Source organism: Chiloscyllium plagiosum, unplaced genomic scaffold (assembly GCF_037043375.1).
Source record: "Chiloscyllium plagiosum isolate Xiang-an unplaced genomic scaffold, Cpla_swu_hap1 HiC_scaffold_5, whole genome shotgun sequence".
Taxonomy (NCBI): Eukaryota; Metazoa; Chordata; class Chondrichthyes; order Orectolobiformes; family Hemiscylliidae; genus Chiloscyllium; species Chiloscyllium plagiosum.
This window is the reverse complement of record NW_028270143.1, coordinates 11253646-11278608: the sequence shown is the minus strand read 5'-3', so window position 1 is coordinate 11278608 and position 24963 is coordinate 11253646. Positions and strand designations below refer to the sequence as shown.

The window sequence follows — 24963 nt, the reverse complement described above, 5'->3', positions numbered from 1 at the left end:
TTATAGCTCAGAATTAGTGATACTGATTATTCTCAATACATGTCATCTTGTTATGTGCATAGTTTGATTATATTTGTTAGTTTGTGATGTTTTATTAATTTAGCCACTTAACTCATCTTCTTTAAATGCCTCTTGGGCCACTGCAATTCATGAATTGTCACTTCCATGTCAACCATCATTTTTGGATTTCGAGGTTTGTTTTTAAGCTGTATGCCCTTTTTGCTGCCACCCTCCTCATTTATACATGGACTCGAACTGATACACATTGGTTTGCCCACACTCAATTTGGACTCTGTCCCAACCAACAAATCCTGGAGTCAGACTTGAGTCTGAAGACTTCTGGCTGATAGGCCACTTTCAGGTTCACGAAAAGGATACCACTTTCATTCCTGCTTTTTCAGTTTCGACATAAAGCTAAGTGAGTTAATGAATAGTTAACTGAGGAATATTTATTGTTATATATGTAGGTATTACTTTTTTGATACAAAGCGAGATGTTATATAGTTATAAAAGGAGTCAGGAACTGTACTGTTATGTCGATGTAAAGATATATCTCCAGAATGCCACATTAAGACAAGCAGGCAGCAGACAGCATACCAAACTTGCATTGTTCCAAACACGTGGAGAATTCCGAAGAAATACACTTGATAACAACTTCAATATTTGTGTCTAAAAGTGTGATTATTTTAACCTTCTACCATAAGACATAACACACATTACATTGACAGGATTATTGGACCTCTGTTCAGAAAATTAAAGGAGTTTTAAGCAACTGTTTGCTTACATTGAACTAATGAAAAAAATTACTTTGCATAAAGTGGTAATACTGTGAGTAGAAGATCGTTTACTTTCTCAATATTTATTTTTTCATCAACATGCTGCAAATCTCTGTAATTTCAAATATTGCAGAATATGATTCAATTAAAGATATTGGGAGGAAAGAAAAGCTACAAAGAGGAGAAAAAAGAACGGAAAGGGTCTGGCAAGCAGAGGAGCCCTGACTGAAGCAGCGTACTCTGCTGCCATCTTGGAACTCCTAGGCTATATTACTGGAATTTCAAATGTTTCGATACAGTTGGACGAATATTAATCAATCTACTATGAAAACTAATAGATTACTGCCAGCAATTACCATTGTATTAACACTCACCCTGAGCATTTGCTCTTTGATCTTCTGATGAACGACATCCATTATAGTGACACCTTTCTCCAAAATGACAAGTTCAGATCCATTAATGATGTTTTCCATTTCTCAACTTGCAAAGGTTTGACTTCAGACTGTAAAAGAAATTAGAACTTTTGAAAAATCCAAAACCATTTGTAGTTTGACAATAGGGAACAGAAATAAATTTATACTAAGCATTTAGCTTTGCATTCCAGATGAAGCTTCTCCCTCCCACTGTTCAAAGATTGATATGGAATACAATGCATCTTAATTTCAGAACATTTGAATGGTAGGGTCCAGTGAGTATTGCCAAATAAATTGACCTTGGAATCACTGGTAGACATGGTGATGAAGAAGGTGTTCGGTACTTGCCTTTATTGGTCAGTGCATTGAATTTAGGAGCTGGGATGTCATGTTGTGGCTGCACAGGAAATTGGTTAGGCCACTTTTGGAATATTGCATTCAGTTCTGTTCTCTCTGCTACAGGAAAGATGTGAAACTTGAAAGGGTTCAGAAAATATTTACAAGGATATTCCCAGGGTTGGAGGTTTGAGCTATAAGGAGAGGCTGAATAGGCTGAGGCTAATTTCCCTGGAGTGTCAGAGGCTAAGGGGTGACCTTATTGAGGTTTACAAAATCATGAGAGGCATGAATAGTTAAGATCCTTTCCACTGTAGGGGAGTCCAAAATTAGAGGGCATAGGTTTAAAGTGAGAGACACGTAAGGGGTAACTTTTTCATGCAGGGGGTGGCGCGTGTATGGAATGAGCTGCCAAAGGAAGTGGTGGACGCTGGTAGAAGTACAACATTTGTAAGGCATCTAGATGGGTTCCTGAATAATAAGGGTTTAGAGGGATGTGGGCCAAATGCTGACAAATGGGACGAGATTAATTTAGGATATCTGATCAGCATGGGCGAGTTGGACTGAAGGGTCTGATTCTGTGTTGTACATCTGTGACTCTAAATGATCTCTTCTCGACCAGAATATACAATTATATGCATGACAGCATTTTAGATATAACATAATTATTACAAGAGGGTTTAATATATCCTCTTCATTCCATGGAGTCTGTAGCAAGCAATTTGTGCTGTCCAATTAAAACTTGTTTGCAATTAACCAAAGAGAGCTTCAGTCCAACATAAGGTTCAAGGTAAATTGTTATCGGAAGGAACACCAGTTACCGACACTTCTGCTTTGATCTTTTTTGTAAACATTTATGGAATGTAGGTATGAGGAATGCCCATGTATGAAGTTAACATAAAATGGTTGAAAGTGTTTCTCAGTTGACATAAGTGCCTGGGGAAGATTTTTGGCTGAAACAGCAGCTTGCACGGTCTGCTGTTTCAAGTCAAACTGTAGGGAGTATATACTTGGTAACAAGATTAGAATAACACTCAAAGGGTTTTATGAAATGCATACAATGAATTTTGTTGAAACAAAAAAAAAACACTGCTTCCTGTATAAAGACTGTTTAATAACCCCTGAATCATAGCCACAGGTGATATATTTTTAAAAATGGAGTTTTAAGTATGCAGGCATTAAGGAATTTGACTGCATTCTCATGGATTCTCAGACTTGGGTAGAGAAGCCCCCTTTCATTGAGCAGTTGGGTACTGAATAACTGGTGAAGCTAAAGCCTGGAATATGGTTGAATATGATGTATTGTGGAGGCCCAAAAGTAAAAGATAAGCCTGTCTTGTAAACATAAAACCATGGGAAGTGCGAGAACTGTCCATCAACAGATTACATTGTCACATGATTAACCTGATGGACCTATATGTAATCAATTAAAAATATGAGTGGTTTCTAACTACCAAAGGCAGGCTAAAAACAAAAGAATAAAAAGTATGTTTCCCTTTGTCCAGGGGAGAATTGGTTCTGCACTGCCAGAGGTATCTTCCCACTGGTGTAAAATGATAAAACTGTCTGTCAATCGAAGTGGACCTCTGAGTTGAGTGGTTCATTTCGTCATTTTGTCCTCAAAGTAAGTATCACTGGAGAGGTCAACATTTATCGCCTATCCCTAAACTAACTGGATTGCTAGGTTAGATAAATAGGAACTGAGCTAATTACATTGTTGCTTGTCTGGACTTACATTATGAACAGACTGAAGTGAACATGTTCACATATTCTCACGTTCTACTCCATCTGTCAACACTTTCCTTCTCACGTAACTATCTATATCCATTGTAGACTCCATGTATTGTCCTCCATACTTTTGTGTCATCAGCAAATTTCGCATCTATGCATCAATCCTTCCTTCCAGGTAATTTATATGGACTATAAATTATAGCAGTCCCTGCACTGATTCCTGTGGCATTCGACTTGTTACATTTTAGCAGCCTCAACATGAAGTATATATGCTTACTCTCTGTTTCTTGTCAGCTAACCAATCCTCCATCAGTGTGAGCATTTTATCCAGTATACCATGAGCTTTTACTTTATGTAGTGACCTTTCATGTGGAACCTTATCAATTGTATTCTGGAAGTCCACATCTACACATTCCCCTTCATCCACCTTGCTTGTTTACTATCTTGCTATCCAACAGTCACAATGAAATCCAACAAGGAATTCAGTAGTGACATCTTCATCCAAAGAGTGGGAAGAATGTGGAACTCACCGCCAAGAGAGTAGCTGAAATGAATAATGTTGATGCATTTAAGGAGCAATCAAACCAATATTCGAGGAGGAAGGGAACAGTTGGTTAACGATAACAGATTTAGATAGGAAAATGATGGGAGAAGACCCAACTGAAGCTTAAACATTGGTGTGGACAGACGGACCGAATAGCCTGTTTCTGTGCCATATATCGTATGCAGTCCTGAGTAATCATAAATCAAAGCATCTGCATTACAGTGCAACAATCTTCAACAATCCCCAGTTCAATTCCCAATAAACATGTTAGCAATATTTCTTGCTGCATTCCTGACACAGCACCCATAAATGAACTGTACCTCAGCAGAAGTGACTTTTTTTCTCACCAAATCAATTTATTTGGGGAAAGAATCCAGAAAAATGTTTTAACAGCCAGGCAAAACTTTTTTTTTGAGTTACAGAGCTATAGAATAGTGGGATCCTGGGGTGTCAGATAACATAGGAACATAGAAGTAAACGATTCATCCCCCTCCATGGCTGGTTATCCAGCGCAGTGCCATATTCCTACACTAGCTCCATATTCCTTGATGTCGTTATTAAGTAGGAATCTATCAATCGCTGTCTTGAATTTACTGAATGATTGAGCTTCCAGACTCCTCTGGGATACAAAATTTTAAAGATTCTCCATCCTCTGAAGTTCCTCCACATCTCAGTCCTAAATGGCTTACCTTGTATTCTGAGATTGTGTCCTCTGTTTCTAAACCCTAATGGTCTGGGGAAACATCCTTTCTGTATCTACTCTGTCCAGTACTTTAAGAATTTTGTAATTTTGTCTGATGTTGTCTTACCTTTATTTTTGAAATCCAGAGAATATAAGCCCAGATTCCCCAATCTCCTCCAAGACAGACTCACAATCCCATGAGTCAGTTTGATGGATCTCTGCCCAACCCTGCCTATCATAAGAACATCTTTCCCTATTCAAGGGAACCAGCACTGCACACATTCTCCAGGGGCAATCTAACCAATGTTTCAGGCAATTGAAGCAAGATTATTTTGCTCCTGTACTCAAACTGACTTGTAATAAAGGCTAACATACCATTTGTAGCTCTAAGTGACTTATAAACCGAGGTCTCTTTTGACATCAACATTTCCCAATCTCTCACCATTTAGGAAATACCTTGCAAATCCATTCCTTCTTACAAAGTGGATAATCTCAATTTACTATATTGCATTCCTACTTTTGTACACTTAGTCTGTTAAATCTCCCCAAATCTTCTTTGCATCCTCCTCACAACTCATATTTCCACAAAATTTCGTATAAAGTTGAACATATTGCAATTCATCCCCACATCCAGATCCCAACAGACTGTGAAAACTGGACCCATGCATTTACCCTTGTAGTCCACTTGTGATCACAGCCTGCCAAACTGAGAATAACCTATTTGCTCCTATCATCTATTTTTGCTGCTTAAACAATCCTCAATCCATTCTAGTACATAACCACAAACTCTGTTTACTATTCTCATCATCAAAAACTTCTGAAGATCCAAATGCACCACATCCATTGGTCCCTCTGCCTGTCTCTGCTTGTAACATTCTCAGAAAACTCATCAGTTTTGTCAAACACAATTTCCCCTTCATTAATCCATTTTGACTAAGTGTATTCAGAAAATTATTTTCTAACTTCCAGTAATTACGGTCTTTGCAATAGATGAAAGTATTCCTCGCTCCCATTCCATTCCACTCCCTCACCTTTGATGATCTGCATTGTCATTAATGGTCTTTGCACATAAATTAATCAATTAGGAAATATGGGCAATTTACTGGTGGTAGTTAAAGGAAGGCAAAAGAACACCATGGATGATTTGGTGATGAGGAAAAGAATGTTCAGTTGTGTGTACAAGCACTTCTGGATATAGAAAAATGATACGTTCCTAGTATTTTTCATGCTACCGATGTCAGGCTAATAGGTCTGTAATTCCCCCTTTACTCCCTACTTCCTTTGGTGTATTGCCAACCTTCTAATGCATAGGCACCATTGCAGAATAAATAGAATTTTGAGGAATGATTACAGATGCACTCATTAACTCTCGCCATCACTTTCCGCGTCTAGGCTGAAGGTTATTTGGTCTCAGGGATTTTTAACTTTAGTTTCCATTCATTTCTTACTAATATTAATTTTTCCAGTTCTCAACTTCACTACACCCTCCAATGTTGATTATTTCAGAGGGACTTTTTGGGCTGCATCCTTCATTTTTTTGACGATATGAATGTACCTCACAATGAGGCCTAGTAAGATAAATTGCTGTACCTTAACAAAGTTGTTAAGTACCTACTTTGCCCTCATATTTCGAATTCCTACTGCTCTGGGTTGCAGTTCAGACTTGTCATTCAGAAACAAATTGAACCAGCTTGATTTTACCCAGATGACATCAGTCACTGTACTGATTTATTTGTGGGAGCATGACAGAGAGATCCCACACAGGTCACCCATCTTTCTCTGGAAGGCACGAACAGACAGGAGTTCAGACAGCAGTCACCTTCACTGAAACGTTAAAGGATGGCTCCCCATTCCTGCTGCCCTCAGGTCCCACTCCAGCATCTGACACAGTTCCATCATAGTGTTCTTAGACATATGGAGTCTGGGCCAAAAAGCTCTGGTCCTCCAGCAGATCTTGTGAGGCTGTGACCTGTCCCTGAACTGCTCCTGGAATTGTCATTGGCCCTGATCCCCCTGCATCCACCCTCACCTTCCCATTAAGACAGCAAGTTGTACCTAGAGCAATTCAGATTTAAGTCAGAGTCAGACAGATATATCTGATGAAGTGGAAAGTTCATTTGAAGGTTAAGGACAAACACCACCCTTTACAAGAAACCTTCTCCTCAGTCTTAGACTTCACCACATTCTGAAAGTTTGAGTCAAGCAGGGAGGTACCTCTAAGAAACAGGTTAATTCCAATTTTTTAAGTTAGGTTTGCAAATAATTGGAAAACAAAATATGTATTTAAGTTGTAGTTAAGATACTTACTAATCTTTAGCTTCTGTGCATCAGAGGAAACCTTCTTTTCCCCATTCTACAGCCATTCTAAAGTGAATGAATTACTGGAATATCTTTTTTGTGAATTGCCCATAATTATGTGACCAATATTATTATTGGATCGAAATTAACAGATAAAATATCTTTGCTTTTTCAATATGATGAATATTAAGGTCCTCTTTTGATCGTAAGCTTGGGAAGTGCATTTTTCTGGATTGCAATCAGTTCACAATTGACCTTTCAATTTGTGTCAAACTTATCATTTTGTTTAATGATTCTGAGATACAGAATTAACAGTTTTGCTACATTACTAGGAACATGATATTAACTTCTAAGAAAACAAATAAAGCATTTGGTATTAATAAAATATAAAGTAAATAAAACTTTTATTTTCAAATGAATTAGCTATCATGGACTCCTTATTTAGATTATACTGTAAACTCATTAAATATTAGTACTTGTGAATGTACCATTGAATGGCCTCATGAAATATTGCGAGGGCTCCTCAGTGTCGTCATCATTAATGTGATTGACAACATGCAAAGTTTAATCCTACAAAGGTTAGCTAAGTGTCTTCTGACCAACAGTGCAGCAGGATGGCTCAGTGGTTTGCACTGCTGTCTCACAGTGCCAGGGACCCAGGTTCAATTTGAAACTCAGGTGACTGACTGTGTGGAGTTTGCATGTTCTCTGTGTCTGTGTGTGTTTCCTCTGGGTACTCCAGGTTCCTTCCCACAGTGCAAAGATGTGCAGGTTAAGTAGATTGGTCATGCTGAATTGTCCATAGTGTCCAGTGATGTGCAGGTTAAGTGGATTTGCCATGCTAAATTGCCCGTTAGATCCAAGGATGTGCAGGCTAGGTGGACTAGCCATGGAAAATGCAGAGTATATGGATAGGATGGGTTTGGATGGGATGTTGTTCAGAGGATGTGAACCCAATAGGCCAAACTGCCTGATTCTACACTATAGTGATTCTATGATTAAATTCACTCCAGCACACTTTCCTTCTTGTTGGCATGGGATTAGATTTGTTCATTCCTTTTGAGAACATGAACATTGTTTCAGGTGCAATCCTGCATTGCCTGGTTCCCCATTGCAAGATTCTGTGAGTTTCAGAGATTTTTCCTCTACCTCTGCTGTTTACTAACCTGCCTGAAATACCACTAATAAGCTGCCTGCCAGGTGTGGTATTTCATTCAATAGGACAGCATTGGCAACAACAACCTCAGCCTTTGTTTGTGTCCAGAAAATCAATGTGGCCTCAAACAGTGAATACTTCAATTTAAGTCATGTACCTCAAGATCCCCAAGATATCCTGACAAATGCACATGCGCAGACTCACACAATAATTTTGCCTTCCTTCTTGGACCCTGATAATGTCAAACCTGTCTCTCTCTCCTTCCATCATCTTGGCGCATTTCTGATCCCCTGTGCACCCTGAAAAATATTCACACCCTTCCTCACCTTCCCAAAAATGCTCATCACATCCTGCCCTTGAAAATTGCTGTTACTTGCTGATTTTCAGTCCAAACCAGGATTTTGTCCAGGTCTTGCTATGTTTGGGCATTGACTGCTTCAGTGTCTGAGTGTCACAAAGCTGTTCTTTTTCTCAAGGATAATGTGTCCTTGAATTTTTTTCAGAGGGGTCGTAAACGGGCTGGGCTCCGTTTAGACTAGTTTGTGCAAAGATTGAAGGGTATTGAGAGGCTTTTTTTGTTTGTATGTAAACAGTTGAAACTTAAGACCAAAGTGGTCATGTTTTGGAAGTGACCTGTATAATGGAAGGGGAATGGTCAGCTCTCTAGCTGAGCAGTTCAGGCCAGAGCTAGTTGGAATTTCAACAGTAAGCTGTGTGGAAACAGGTTCTCTCTCCTTCTGCCCTTCTAGCTTCAACCTGTAAGCATTTGTTCCCTTTGTACATGTTTTAAAGGGGTTTGCTTATTGGGACTGTTGCATATATTCGGAACAGCATAATTAAGTTTGGTTTGGATGGACTGAGTTCTGTAGGGGTTCTTTATTCTGTTATTTGTGTTTCATTGTGTAATTTTGTGAATAAATTTTTGTCTGTTTTAAAACCTGGTAGTCAACCTTCCAACTTACTCCAGGTAAACATTGGGCAGCAAGGGGTATATCTTGCATGGGTGATTTATTTGAGGGAGATGTAATGATGTCCTTCGATCAGTTAGTACGGAAGTACGAGTTATCTAATAGAGACCTCTTTCGTTTTTTTCAAGTTGGGGATTTTATTCAAAAAAGGACCACACTTTTGACTGATCCCTACAAATCTGACATAGAAAGAGGGGTACTAAGGGCTAACAGTACACTCTCTGTCAGTACTCTATATCACTAATTGGGGGATGCCACCTCAGATGAGTCTGATCGACTCTGCAAGATGTGGGAAGAGAGCTGGGCATTGAAGTTTCTTCAGAGGCATGGGAGGATATTTGGGAGAATGCAAGGAAGATATCAATTTGCAATAGGACCCATGCTTTACAGTTGAAGATTCTCCACAGGGTCCACTTAGCCCCAGACCGTTTGTCAAAATTTAAACCAGGGGTATCTTCAGCATGCTCCAAGTGCAAGATCTGTTCAGGTATTCTTACCCATTGTCTTTGGTCTTGTGACAGGCTTCAAACATATTGGAGCGCTGTGGTGGGTGCAATGGAGAGGATTTTAGGTGTAGGGGTGGAGAAGGATCCTATTTCACTCCTTTTGGGCCTATCCATTGTATTTCCTGCAGACTCGCATAAGGCAAAACTTTTCAATATTCTTACATTCTGTGCAAGGAAGAATATCTTGCTAGGTTGGATATCAGAAAACCCCCCAGGCCTGTCAGGTTGGGGAAAGATTGTTATGGAGCATATTCCCCTGGATTTTCTCACAAATACGGTACACCACAAAACTGAGAATTTTTACATGACATGGCAACCCTTTTTGAAATACCTGGACACAGATTTATCTGCCATACTAACAAGGGCTTTTATATAGCTGTAACGATTGTGTTTCATGAGTCCAATATCCAGGGAGGAGGAACTGTGAATGTTTGGCTGGGCTGAGTTATTACTATTTATTTGTTTGTTGTTAGGTATTTATTTATTTAGTTAAATAGCTCGTTTAGGTTTTTTTTTAATTTTATACTTCTCTATATATGTTTATACATTCGTATAGGAGGGTGGGTTGGGGAATTTTTTTTATTATTTGGGTTTAGTTTTGTACTATTTTTGTACTGTTTTGAATTGCATTGTTTTGTATTTGTTGTAATATTTAAAAATCTATTTTTCTTCACAAAAATATATTATAAAAAAAACGACAATAGTAAATGAAATCTCATGACCCAGCTGCGAGCAGTCACCATCTACCCTTTTATTTAATGCACGTACAATTTCTCACTTATTTTAACTTTAAAGTCAAAAGAACAAACACTTCTTAGTTATGCAAGTTCATTCTAATCCAATCAGGAGTAACAGCCAGCATTTAGCAAATGCTTAAACCATCTCCTGCTTCCCCAGGATAGATGTCATGCAAGCTTGTGTACAATAGATGCAACAATGTGACACCATACTGTTAAAATTTTAATGTACATAAAAGCTGTGCATACACAAGACTACTGTAAAACTGTACTTCGGATTCCATTGCTGCCTCGAGCTGTGCTACTGTGGATGCTCAATATAGAGGCTAGTTTTGCCACTCCCTGATCTCAGTTGTTATTGAACATGATCCCACAGGTCCAACCCATCCATGCCGACCAGATATCCTAAATTAATCTAATCCCATTTACCAGAATTTGGCCCATATCCCTCTGAACCCTTCCTATTCATATACCAATCCAGATGCCTTTTAAATGTTGTAACTGTGCCATCCTTCACCACTTCCTCTGGCAGCTCATTCTATACATGCACCACTCTCTGTGTAAAAAAGTTGTTCCTTAGGTCCTTTTAATATCTTTGCTCTCTCATCTTAAACCTATGCCCTCTAATTTTGGACTCAACTACCCTGGGGAAAAGACCCTGCTGGTTGTTACGTTACAAATTTCTGGATGTCAGTTGGGATTAAATTGAACTCATTTGCATTTTCAAGACATGAACACATCAAGGAGGGGTGTCAGAAATGAGGAATTTCAGTTATATGGTAAATAGGAGTAGGTGAGACTGTTTTCTTTGGAGACAGAAGACTGAGAGAATGAAAGGAGATTTGATCAAGATGTTCAAAGTCACAAGGGATACTGGCAGAACAGAGAGGGAGAAAGTGGTCCCACAGTTGGAGGGATCAAGTTCGAGAGGACACATTTTTAAGTTAATTGGTAAAAGAAACAATGAGGAAATGGGGAAATCATTTTCAGGGGACATGAGTGGTTTGGATCTGGAATGCACTGTCCAAGGGTGAGGAGGCAGCTTCAATTCAGGCTTTTGAGAGCAAATTGGATTATCCAAAGGTGAGGGGTTACACAATGAAGGTCAGGAACTAGCCTAAGGTGAACTGATCATTTAGTAGAGTCAGTGTAGACATGCTGGACTGAATGGCCTCCTCCTGTGCTGTAACCATTGTGCGATTCTATAAGTCAACATCTCAAAAGCATTACCTGCAGGAGAGTCAACTCTGTGACGTTTGATCTAAACAATGGCAGTGAAAGTTTTATTTTTAAACAGCTATATATGGTAAATGGAAATCTTTATACCCAGTTTATGTTAGCAAGTGTGGAATTGTGGCTGGGACAACCTACCATATGCACCCCTCACAAAGGCAGCACAGTGGCTCAGTGGTTAGCACTGCTGCCTTACAGTACCAGGGACCTGGGTACGATCCCAGCCTCGGGCGACTGTCTGTGTGGAGTTTGCACATTCTCCCCATGTCTGGGTGGGTTTCCTCTGGGTGCTCTGATTTCCTCCCACGGTCCAAAGATGTGCAGGTCAGGTGAATTGGCTATGCTAAATTGCTCATAGTGTTAGGTACATTAGTCAGGGGTAAATATAGGGGAGGGGAATGGGTCTGGGTGGGCTACTCTTTGGAAGGTCGGTGTGGACATGTTGGGCCAAAAGGCCTGTTTTTTCGCTGTAGGGAATCTAATCTATACAACAGGCGAGAACACACGCTATTCTGCAAGGAAATGTGCCTGGCTTGACTGAGCACCTGTCAATGCAAAGAAGCTCAGGTCAGTGCACAGGACAGTATTTAGCTTGAACTATGAGCCCAGTTCTCTTCAAGTATTTTGCATCAGATGCAGCACTTCTCTGTGTCTCAAGTCTAAATGTCAGAGCTATCTAGTTATTTTCATTGCTTACACTTCATTTACATGATATAAAGCACTTTTATCAAAATAAATGAGATATTTTATCCCTGTTACTGTTTTCAGTTCTAATGTCAGACTCCCTGATGGTGAGAGATACAGGAGAGAGAGTTGCATTCACTGCACATGATCACCACCTACAGGTCACTACTGATCAGATTCATTGCCTGGTTTGAGCTGTCAGTATAAACCCTTCTGAAGGCTCCATGTACAAACTCTTAGGATTCAGTCACCCATTTGCAATCACCTACTGTAGTACTCTCATTGGTATTCAGTCAATCAACATCCATCCACATTCCAGGGCAGGTACAGCACGGACAGAGAAACTAAATTAAAGAAGTAACTGCCTGCTTATGATAGTAAACGTGATGGAGAATCAAGCCAAATGCAGAAGGTTTGGAAGGGAGATGTCAAAACAAAAAAAGAGAGGCAAAGAGGGATTATGAACAAAGAGTGTCAGTTAAGATAAAGGGAAATTGAAAAATCTTCTAGAAGCACATAAATAGTAAAAGGTTGATAAAAGGAGCATCATGACTGATCAGGGGATCAAGAAAAGAGATTTACATCTAAAAAGACTGCGGTGTTAAATTAATATGTTGCATTTTTCTTGAACATACAGCCTGGGTAAAGCTCAGTCATTAGAACGGTTTAAGATTGAGAAGGGAATATTGGTTAGCTATCGGTATTTAAAGTGTTCCTTATTCATTCATGCGATGAGAGCGGCACTGGCTAGATCAGCATTTATTACCCATCCCTAATTGCCCAGAGGGTAGTTAAGAGCCAACCACATTGCTGTGGGTTTGAAATCACATGTTGGCCAGATCAGGTGAGGATGGTGGTTTCCCTCTCTGAAGGACTTTCGTGAATCAGATGGGTTTTTAGAACAATCGACAATGGATTTGTAGCTATCATTAGACCTTTTCAATTCCAGATTTTTACTGAATTCAAATTCCACCATCTGCAATGGCAAAACTGGGTCCCCAGAACATTGCCTGGATCTATGGATTAGAACACTCGGCAGTTGTCTTCCCCCATTGAAAAGGCATTGGGACTGGGTGAGATGTATCCAAGGATACTGAATGGAGTGAGAGTGAAAATTTGCAGAAATACTAGTCATTACCCTTTAATCTTCCCTGGATTCAGAAGTGGTGCTGGAGAAATGGAGAATTTGAAACATTATGCTCTTATTCAACAAAGCTTATAAATACCAGTTCAGCAATTACAGACCATTCGGTCTAACTTTAGTCACGGGAGGATCTTCTGGAAACAGTTGTTCAGGATAGAATTAAGTGCCACGTGGAAAAATGTGGTTTAATTCAGAAATGCCAATGTTAAGGAAAAATTGTGTCAAACTAACTTACTGGAGTTTTTGAAGAGGTCACAGAGAGGGTTGATGAAGACAGAGCTGATGATGTGATGGAGATGGGTTTTCAAAAAACATTTGATACAATGCCACAGACCAGATTTATGAGGAACTTTACAGATCATGGAATATAAGGAACATTAGCAACATGGATATAAGATTAGCTCAGTGATAGGAAAACAAGAGTATTGGTTAATGAGGTTTTTTCCAGGCGAGTGGAAGATTTGTAATAGAGTTTCCCAGAGGATTATATCAGGACCCTTTCTTTTTCTGATGATACATACAGATGACATAGATCTTGTTACGCAGCGAATAATTTCAAAGTTTGTAGTCAACACAAAATTTGGGAACATTCTAAACTGCGATGACCACAGGACTCCAAAAGGATGTTGAAAAGTTGGTAGATTGGGCAGATAGGTGCCAGGTCAAGTTCTTTGCGAAGAAGTGAATGGTGATATATCTTGATACAAAGTGCATGGAGGGACAGTATAAATAAATGGACTCTTTTTCAAAAGGGAGCAGAGAGATGTGGGTGTATATGTGCATAATGGAAAGCTTGAGTTATAAAGAAAGCCTGGATAGGCTGGGACTTACTTCATTGGAGCGTAGGAGATTGAGGGGTGACCATACAGAGGTTTATAAAATCATGATGGGTATAGATAGGGTTAATGGTCAGGCACCTTTTCCCTACAGTAGGGGATTTCAAGTCGAGAGGGCATATTTTTAAGGTGAGAAGAGAGAGATTTAAAAAAGACATGAGGGGCAAATTTTCTACGTCGTGGTTGGTTCATGTGTGGAATGAACTTCCTCAGGAAATGGTGGATATGGGTATAATTATTATGTTTAAAAGACATTTGGATAAGTACATGAATAGGAAAGGTTCGGAGGGATATGGGCCAGGAGCAGGAAGGTGGGACTAGTTTAGTTTGTAATTATGTCAGGCATAGATGGGTTTAACCGAAGGGTCTGTTTCCATGTTTACTCTATAATGGGTAAAGAGAGCTGTAAATAGAGCAGACAGTATTGTAGATTCCATAAATAGGGGCACAGAATACAAGTGCAGAGAGATCATGAAGAACTTGGATAAGACAGTCCCATTTGACCTCAGTCCCGTTCAAGGCACCACACATTGGGAAAGTTACAAATGCGATGGAGAGACAACAAAAAAGGTTGGTGTGATTTTTTACAGGGATGAGAAACTTCGACGGTGATAAGAGATCGAAGAAGTTGGGTGGAGAGGCCAAGGCTGAGGGAGACGTGATTGAAGGTTTCAACATCGTAAGCATTGAGATGGAGTATCCAGAGAGAAACAGGTGGGGAACCAGAGAGCGCCATTTTAAAATGTTTTACAAAAGAAACAAATGTGAGGTGCGAAAAAAACATTTTCACACACTGAGTGGGTCCAGGTTTTGACTATGCTGCCTAAGATTATCGTGGAAGCAGGTTCATCAAGTTATTCAAAAGTCCCTTTCGATAATTATTCAAACAGAAACAATAGAACGTAGAACATTACAGCGCAGAACAGGCCCTTCAGCATTCGATGTTGCGCTGACCTGTGGAACCAATCTGAAGCCTATCTATTCTACACTATCCATTTTCATTCATACGTTTGTCCAATCACCATTTAAATGCCCTTAAAGTTGGCAAGTCTACTACTATTACAGGCAGGGCGTTCCACACCCCTACTACTCTCTGAGTAAAGAAACTACCTCTGACATCTGTGCTATATCTATCAGCCCTCTATTTAAAGATACATCCCCTCGCGCTAGCCATCACCATCCGAGGAAAAAGGTTCTCACTGTCCACCCTATCTAACCTTCTGATTATCATATATGTCTCAATTTAGTCATCTCTCAACCTTCTTCTCTCTAACGAAAATAGCTTCAAGTCCCTCAGCCTTTCATCATAAGACCTTCCCTCCATACCAGGCAACATCCGAGTAAATCACCTCTGAACCCTTTCCAAAGTTTCCACATCCTTCCTATAATGCGGTGACCAGAACTGTACGCAATACTCCACGTACGGCCAAACCAGAGTTTTGTACAGCTGCAACATGACCTCGTGATTCCAAAACTCAATCCCTCTACCAATAAAAGCTAATACACTGTATGCCTTCTTAACAATCCTATCAACCTGGGTGGCAATTCTCAGGGATCTTTGTACCTGGACACCAAGATCTCGCTGCTCATCCACACTGTAAAAAAACTTACTATTAACCCAGTACTCTTTATTCCTGTGTGTGAAAAAGGGGAAATGGCAGGAAATTGGCACAAAGTCCAAATGTTCAGAGTGCCAGTGCAGACACACTCCCGGGACAAACACAGCACCAGGTCAGAGACAGGGTAAAACTCTCTCTACTCCTTTCGATAGAAATTAACACTCCCTCAAACTTTCCCAACCAAACATTCCCAGAACAGGTACAACACAACTTTAGCTACCCAGTAAAGCTCCCTCTGCACTGTCCCATCAAACACTCCCAGGACAGGTATAGCATGTGGTTACATAAAAGGTTTAAAACACTGATGACCTTAATGGCATCAGTTCAATGAAAGGTATCAACCATTCCGCTGTAGGGATGTCATCAGACCAGTTGCTTTAATGTTTCAGAAATATTTTAATATGATCCAATTTATGAACATGAAGTTCCAGATCAACCAATTGGCTTTGAGGCTGAGACAGAGACACAAAATGTATGTATCCACACTCATGACAAAGTGATTCATTTTACCAGAGCCCGTGGTCTACTGAGTCACAGTGCCTTGCTCTAATGCAGTCTGTATTCCAGTAGAGACAGCACTGGCACTAACACAGTCTGTATCCCATTGAGAGATAGCATTGGCACTAACACAGTCTGTATCCCATTGAGAGATAGGACTGGCACTAACACAGTCTATTTCCCAGTGTGAGACCAGAACTGGCACTAACACAGTCTGTATCCCATTGAGAGATAGCACTGGCACTAACACAGTCTGTATCCCATTGAGAGATAGCACTGGCACTAACACAGTCTGTATCCCATTGAGAGATAGCACTGGCACTAACACAGTCTGTATCCCAGTGTGAGACAGCACTGGCACTAACACAGTCTGTATCCCATTGAGAGATAGCACTGGCACTAACACAGTCTGTATCCCAGTGTGAGACAGCACTGGCACTAACAGTCTGTATCCCATTGAGAGATAGGATTGGCACTAACACAGTCTGTATCCCATTGAGAGATAGCACTGGCACTAACACAGTCTGTATCCCAGTGTGAGACAGCACTGGCACTAACACAGTCTGTATCCCATTGAGAGATAGGATTGGCACTAACACAGTCTGTATCCCATTGAGAGATAGCACTGGCACTAACACAGTCTGTATCCCAGTGTGAGACAGAACTGGCACTAACACAGTCTGTAGCTTGGCGAGAGATGACACTGGTGCTAATGCAGTCTGTATACCAGTAAGAGGTAGCACTGGCACTAACACCGTCTGTACTCTGGTGAGAGACAGCAATTGGCAGTAACACAGCCTGTACTCCAGTGAGCGATAGCACTGATGCTAATTCAGGGACAGAAGTGGGTCCTGCAGATGCTGGACATTTGAGTCAAGATGAGAGTGGTGCTGGAAACGCACAGTAGGTCAGGCAACATCCAACGAGCAGGGAAAATCGACATTTCAGGCAAAAACCCTTCATCAGGATGCTGTCTGTCTTTTCCAGCACCACTCTAATTCTGACACTAATTCAGTCTGTACCCGAGTGAGAGAGAGAACTGGCTCTAACACAGCCTGTATCCCAGTCAGAAACAGCACTGGCACTAACACAGTCTGTATCCCAGTGAGAGACAGCACTGACACTAATGGACACTGTATCCCAGTGAAAGACAGCACTGGCTGTATCCCAGTCTGTCTCCCAGTCAGAGACAACACTAGCACTAATGCAGTCAATCGTAATGAGTGACAGCACTGGCATTATCACAGTCTGCACCCCAATGTGAGTTGCACTGGCCCTAATATAGTCTAGATTAGAGTGGTGCTGGAAAAGCACAGCAGTTCAGGCAGCATCCGAGGAGCAGTAAAATCGACGTTTCGGGCAAAAGCCCTTCATCAGGAATACAGGCAGAGAGCTTGAAGGGTGGAGAGATAAGTGAGAGGAGGGTGGGGGTGGGGAAAAAGTAGCATAGAGTACAATAGGTGAGTGGGGGAAGGGATGAAGGTGATAGGTCGGGGAGAGGGGTGAGTGGATAGGTGGAAAAGAAGATAGGCAGATAGGACAAGTCATGGGGACAGTGCTGAGCTGGAAGTTTGGAACTGGGGTGAGGTGGGGGAAGGGGAAATAACGAAACTGTTGAAGTCCACATTGATGCCCTGGGGTTGAAGTGTACACCTCCAATCTCCTCTCACTTATCTCTCCACCCTTCAGCCTCTCTGCCTGTATTCTTGATGAAGGGCCTTTTGCCCGAAACGTCAATTGTACTGCTCCTCGGATGCTGCCTGAACTGCTGTGCTTTTCCAACACCACTCTAATCTAGACTGATGGGAGATAATTGGCTGGATTGGATTTGTTCTGCTTTTTGTGTGCAGGTCACACCTGGGCAATTTTCTACAGTGTCGGTTGGGTGACAGTATTGTAGCTGAACTGGCACAAGTTGCCTCAGGGTGCAGTAAGTTCCAGTACAATTGCCAGAATGCTGGCAGGGCCTAAGGCCTTTGCTGTATCCAGTGTCTTTACCATGTGGACTAAATCAAATTGGATGAACACTGATTTCTGTGATGCTGGAGATCTTTGGAGGAAGCCAAGATGGATCATCCACCTGGCACTTCTGGCTGGAGATTGTTGTGAATGATTCAGCCTCATCTTTTGCACTGACATGCTTGGCTCTCCCATAATAGAGGATTGGATGGTTTGCAGAATCTACCCCTCCAGTAATTTGTTTAATTGCCAATCAGCAGCAAGTTTTGTTGTCATGCTTAACATAATGTAAGACTTCATTGAGTCCAGAGTTAATGTTGAGAACTCCTACTCATACCGAACAGCCTGATACACTCCTTCACTCCCAACACGTGCACACCATCAAGCCCAACCCCCATCACCAGCAATGGCACCTTCCACTGCAACCACAGAAGGTGTAACCCTTCCTCCCTCCTCATCATCCAAGGGCCCAAACACATTTTTCAGCTGCACTTCCCTCAATCTAGTCGACTGCATTTGCTACTCACGAGGTGGTTGCCTCTACATTGGGGAAACAAAGTGTAGACTGAGTGACTGCTTTGCAGAACACCTACATTCTGTCCAAAAAAAGACCCTGAACTTCCAGTTGCCAGACATTTCAACACCCCACTGTGTTCCCTCAGCAACATCTCTGTTTCAGGCTTGCTGCAGTACTCCAGGGAAGCCGAGAACAAGCTGCAAGAACAGCACCGCATTTTCCACTTGGGAACTCTACAGCTTCTGGACTTAATATCGAGTTCCACAACTTTAGGGCATCAGGCATCTTCTCCCTTGTCCTTACTGCAACCCTCACACACCAGGCCTTGTTATCACATGGTCTGCTGTTTCACACAACTCAGCCCCCAGTAGTAGCTATTCATCCTCCAAGGCTGATTGTTATCCATTCTTTTGTCTGACCAACTGATCTTCTCTCTCTTTGGCTCTATTTTCACCTATCCTTTACACCTTACCCCCTCCCCCCACTCTATCTTCTGCATAAAAAAACATTTTTTCCTCACTATCATTAGTTCTGAGGAAGGGTCTCTGGAGCCAAAATGTTAACTCCCGATTTCTCTCAATAGATGCTGCCAGACCACTGTGTTTTTCCCAGCAGTTTCTATTTTTGTTCTCTCTTAATTGTCTTTGTTAGTGCCACCAGGTCTTCAGGGATGGTGTTGGTGTTGGTCTGGAATGTTTTGTGCCAGGTATGAATCTGTAAGTATACATACGCCAGGCTTGTGCTTGATTAGTCTGTAAGGCAGCTTTCCCAATTTTGGCACCAACATCCAGGGGCGAGTAAGGAGGACTTTGCAGATTCGACAGAGCTATGTTTGCATTTGTCGTTTCTGGTGACAGTTGATCAGTCTGGTTTTTTGTTTTTTCCTTCTTAGCAATTTGATATAACTTAGTGGTTACCTCAGCCATTTCAGAGACACATAGGTGGGTCTGAAGTCACACGGAGGCAGTTTGTTGGTATCAGGTAATGAGTTTGTTTAAAGTCCACATAGTTTGGCCATACAAGCAGTGACCATTTCACATCAGCAACTTGTGGGTCTTTGTACGTCCTGAACTATTACAGCCTTGGGAATCATTTACATTTGAATTGGTGTTTCTTTAACTTTGGGAATAAACCGATTAGACATTTAAAAGTAACGAGACCTCCATCCAAAGTTGTGGCAATGTACTTTAGCTTTTAAAGTCACAATGTCCATGTTACACAGCAGCTTGAATGATTAAATCTCGGTAACTTCCCTCAAGCCTGGATCTACATTTCTGGAATTTAGATTGATCATGGCTCTTCAAACATCTCGCTACTTGTTTATCTTTGGAATCCAATTCTCCTGAAATGTTTGTTTCTAAATCACAGTGAGCAGCATCTGAAATTAAAATAAATCCTCCCAAATCTCTGAACAACTGCCCAACTCTTTAAATCCTTCAACTTTGCGACATTTTTAACCCCAAAGTCTGTCCAACCAATGCAGAATTCGTTACAATTACTCCAACATTTAAACACATTCATTTGTTTCACACAGAGGTGGAAAAGCCGAGCATGTGCTTTGAAAATAAATGAAAACAGACAAATCAATCGTGACAGCCTCAGCAGCAAACTGCTTTAAAACCATATCCACAATGTCCCAGAAAGGGAACACACTTGGAAGTGACAGACGATGACACGCAAACCACAAAACTACAGAAGCTGCTTCTCGCTCTAAATGGTTTTAACGGGGTAGAACATAGAACATAGAAGAATACAGCGCAGTACAGGCCCTTGGGCCCTCGATGTTGCGCCGATCCAAGCCCACCTAAACTACACTAACCCACTATCCTCCATATACCTATCCAATGCCCTCTTAAATGCCCATAAAGAGGGAGAGTCCACCACTGTTACTGGCAGGGCATTCCATGAACTAACGACTCGCTGAGTGAAGAACCTACCCCTAACATCTGTCCTATATCTACCCCCCCTTAATTTAAAGCTATGCCCCCTTGTAATACCCGACTCAATACGCGGGAAAAGGTTCATACTGTCGACCCTATCTAACCCCCTAATCATCTTGTACACCTCAATCAAGTCACCCCTAAACCTTCTTTTCTCTAGTGAAAACAGCCCCAAGTGCCTCAGTCTTTCCTCATACGATTTTCCTTCCATACCAGGCAACATCCTGGTAAACCTCCTCTGCACCCGTTCCAATGCCTCCACATCCTTCCTATAGTATGGCGACCAAAACTGCACACAATATTCCAGATGCGGCCGTACCAGAGTCTTATACAACTGCATCATGACCTCAGGACTCCGGAACTCAATTCCTCTACCAATAAAAGCCAGTACGCCATATGCCTTCCTCACCGCACTATTTACCTGGGTGGCAACTTTCAGAGATCTGTGTACATGGACACCAAGATCCCTCTGCTCATCCACACTACCAAGTATCCGACCATTAGCCCAGTACCCCATCTTTTTGTTATTCTTCCCAAAGTGAATCACCTCGCACTTAGCTACATTGAATTCCATCTGCCACCTTTCTGCCCAGCTCTGCAGCTTCTCTAGGTGTTAGAGATTCAGCAGCAGCCTGTAACAGTCCGTCTCTGGCGCGTATTCACCGAGAGTAATTGATTTCTCTCTGCTCCTGTAACTTGTCTTTACAACTACCTGGGATTCAGTCACATCATGCATGTCTTGCCCTGAACTCGTCTTTCGACTGCAGACCCCGGTAGGTGGTCTCTCTCTCTCTCTCCTGCTCTATTTGAATATTTTCTCATTCATATCCCTCCTTTCATCGATATTGCAGACTTCAGGAACCTCACTTTGCCAGCTCACTGATCTGTTCGGCAGTTCTGAATCAGTCTGAATCAGTTCTGGAATAGATCCTCCACAAAGAGACAAACATCGACACAGAAACACACAAACTAGTTTTCCTCTTTTGTCTTTTCCAAAGTACTGAGACAGCCGCGGTAGTTGCATGAAGATAATTTCTCCCAGCCATTGCCAGACTCCTGTGTGAGTCTAGATGAGAGTGATGCTGGAAAGGCACAGCAGGTCAGTGCAGCATCCGAGGAGCAGGAAAATCGACGTTTCGGGCAAAAGCCCTTCATCAGGAATAGAGGCAGGGTGTTTGCAGAGTGGAGAGATAAATGAGAGGGGGGTGGGGGGTGGGGAGAAAGTAGCATAGAGTACAATGGGTGAATGGGGGTGGGGATGGAGGTTATAGGTCTGAGAGGAAGGTGCGGGAAGGGAGCAACGAGTACAATGGGTGAATGGGGTGGGGAAGAAGGTGTTAGGTCAGAGAGGAGGGTGGTGTGGATAGGTGGAAAGGAAGATAGGCAGGTCGGACAGGTGCTGAACTGGAAGTCTGGAGCTAGGGTGAGGTGGGGGAAGGGGAAATGAGGAAACTGGTGAAATCCACATTGATGCCATGGGGTTGAAGTGTTCAAAGGCGGAAGACGAGGCGTTCTTCCTCCAGACGTCGGGTGGTGAGGGAGCGGCGGTGGAGGAGACCCAGGACGTGCATATCCTCGGCAAAGTGGGAGGGGGAGTTGAAATGTTGGGCGGTGTGGTTGATTGGTGCAGGTGTCCCGGAAATGTTCCTTAAAGCGCTCTGCTAGGAGGCATCCAGTCTACCCAATGTAGAGGAGACCGCATCGGGAGCAACGGATACAATAAATGATATTGGTGGATGTGCAGGTAAAACGATGATGGATGTGGAGGGCTCCTTTAGGACCTTGGATGGAGGTGAGGGAGGAGGTGTGGCCGCAGGTTTTGCAATTCCTGCGGTGGCAAGGGAAGGTGCCAGGAAGTGGGGAGGATGGATTGTTGGGGGGGCGTGGACCTGACCAGGTGGTCACGGAGGGAACGGTCTTTGCGGAAAGAGGAAATAAGTAGGGAGGGAAATATATCCTGGTGGTGGGGTCCGTTTGGAGATGGCAGAAATGTCATTGGATGCTGTGGTTTATGCGAAGGTTTGTAGGTGAGCACCAGAGAGTTCTGTCCTTGTTAAGGGTGGAGGGGTGGGGTTTGAGGACGGAGTGGCGGGATGTGGACGAGATGCATTGGAGGGCGTCTTCAACCATATGGGAAGGGAAATTGCGATCTCTAAAGAAGGAGGCCATCTGGTGTGTTCTGTGGTGGAACTGGTCCTCCTGGGAGTAGATACGGCGGAGGTGGAAGAATTGGGAATACGGGATGGCATTTTTGCAGGAGGTAGGGTGGGAAGAGGTGTAATCCAGGTAGCTGTGGGAGTCGGTGGGTTTGTAAAAATGTCAGTGTCAAGTGAGTTGTCATTAATGGAGATGGAGAGGTCCAGGAAGGGGAAGGAAGTGTCAGAGATGGTCCAGGTAAATTTAAGATCGGGGTGGAATGTGTTGGTGAAGTTGATGAATTGCTCAACCTCCTCGCGGTAGCACGAGATGGCGCCAATGCAGTCATTAATGTAGCGGAGGAAGAGGTGGGGAGTGGTGCCGGTGTAACTATGGAAGATGGACTGTTCTACGTAGCCAACAGAGACAGGCATAGCTGGGCTCCATATGGGTGCCCATTGTTACCCCTTTGGTCTGAAGGATGTGGGAGGATTTGAAAGAGAAATTGTTAAGGGTGAGGACCAGTTCAGCCAAACAAATGTCGTTGGAAGGTTAGTGTTGGGGACGTTGGGAGGAGAAGAAATGGAGGGCTTGGAAGCCCTGGTCATGGCGGATGGAGGTGTAGAGGGATTGGATATCTATGGTGAAGATGAGGCGTTGGGAACCGGGGAAGCGGAAGTCTTGGAGGAGGTGGAGGGCATGGGTGGTGTCTCGAATGTATGTGGGGAGTTCCTGGACTAGGGAGGATAGGACAGTGTCAAGGTAGGTAGAGACGAGTTCAGTGGGCAGGAGCATGCTGAGACAATGTGTCGGCCGGGTTGGTCAGGCTTGTGGATCTTGGGAAGGAGGTAGAACAGGGCATTGCGGGGTTCCTGGACTATGAGTTTGGAAGCTGTGGGTGGGAGATCTCCTGAGCTGATGACGTTCTGTATGGTCTGGGAGATGACAGTTTGGTGCTGGGGTGGGGTCATGGTTGAGGGGGCAGTAGGAGGAAGTGTCTTTGAGTTGACATCTGGCTTCAGCAGTGTAGAGGTCAGTGTGCCAAACTACCACTACACCCCCTTTATCTGCTGGTTTGATGGTGAGGTTGGGATTGGAGCAGAGGGAGTGGAGGGCTGTGTGTTGTGAGGGTGAGAGGTTGGAATGGGGGAGAGGGTAGATAGGTTGAAGAGGTTAATGTCTCGGTGGCAGTTGGAATGAAGAGATCGAGGGCAAGCAATAGGCCAACACGGGGTGTCCAGGTAGATGGATTAAGTTGGAGGTAGGCAAAGGGGTCCTCAGAGGGTGGGCGGGAGTCCTGATTGTAAAAGTAAGCACGGAGGTGGAGGCGGCGGAAGAAGTGTTTGATGTCACGGCGTGTACTAAATTCTTTGATGCGTGGGCGGAGGGGGATAATGGTGAGGCCTTTGCTGAGGACTGATTGTTCCTCCTCAGTGATGGGGAGGTCAGGGAGAATGGTGAAAACTCGACAGGGCTGGGAGCTAGCACCTGGTGTAGGTGTGGAGCTGGGAGTGAGGGTGAAGCCTGTATCTGGAGTGGGCGTGGTGTTAGGGTGAATGGGGGTGGAGTCATGAGCAGGGGTGATTTCCCCTCAGGGTTCTGTGGGGCAGGGATGGTGACAGTGGGATCTGTGAGGGGTGTGTCAGCAGAATGCAGGTGAGTGGTGTTGGTGGGGCCAGAAGTGGTGGAGAACATGGCAGGAAGGGCTGAAGTCACTGAACGTGTGACATCAGCGATGATGTGAGGTGTGGAAGTGATGTCATGTGTGGTGCATGAGGAATAGTGAGCGGCGGAAGTGGCTGTGGAAGCGGCCATGATGAGGGCAGAAGTGACGTCTTTCAACACCATCTCAAACATCAAAAACTGTAAGTACAACAAACTTTTATATACACCCTTTCATAACCAGCACTCCTCAAAAATTCCAGAGGATTCCTCCGGCCTCTGGAACTGCTCAGACGCCATTAGCCATGTGGCTGCTGCATCTACCATCCCCACGGTGATGGATGACCCAATTCCCAATATCCCCGCCTCTGCCGTATCTGCTCCCAGGAGGACCAGTTCCACCACAGAACACACCAGATGGCCTCCTTCTTTAGAGCCCGCATTTTCCCTTCCCACCTGGTTGAAGATGCCCTCCAACGCATCTTGTCCACGTCTCGCTCCTCCGCCCTCAAAACCCACCCCTCCAACCGTAACAAGGACAGAACCCATCGGTGCTCACCTTGCACTCCACCAACCTTTGCATAAACC

The 24963-nt window shown here is 43.0% G+C and overlaps 1 protein-coding gene across 6 annotated transcripts in view; it reads right to left on the bottom strand.

Moving 5' to 3' along the window:
- The window catches only part of LOC122548194 (antizyme inhibitor 2-like), a 125429-nt gene that overhangs the window by 60407 nt on the left and 40059 nt on the right, over window positions 1–24963 (bottom strand). For 5 of the 6 annotated variants that reach the window (XM_087986993.1, XM_087986994.1, XM_087986997.1 and 2 more), the window contains one exon: window positions 1151–1278. In XM_087986993.1, the coding sequence (XP_087843119.1) occupies window positions 1151–1249 (99 nt within the window). In that variant the 5' untranslated portion in view covers window positions 1250–1278. Of the gene's footprint in view, window positions 1–1150; window positions 1279–21289; window positions 21313–24963 lie in introns of those variants that run through there. The other variant, XM_087986996.1, reaches the window with a different exon arrangement.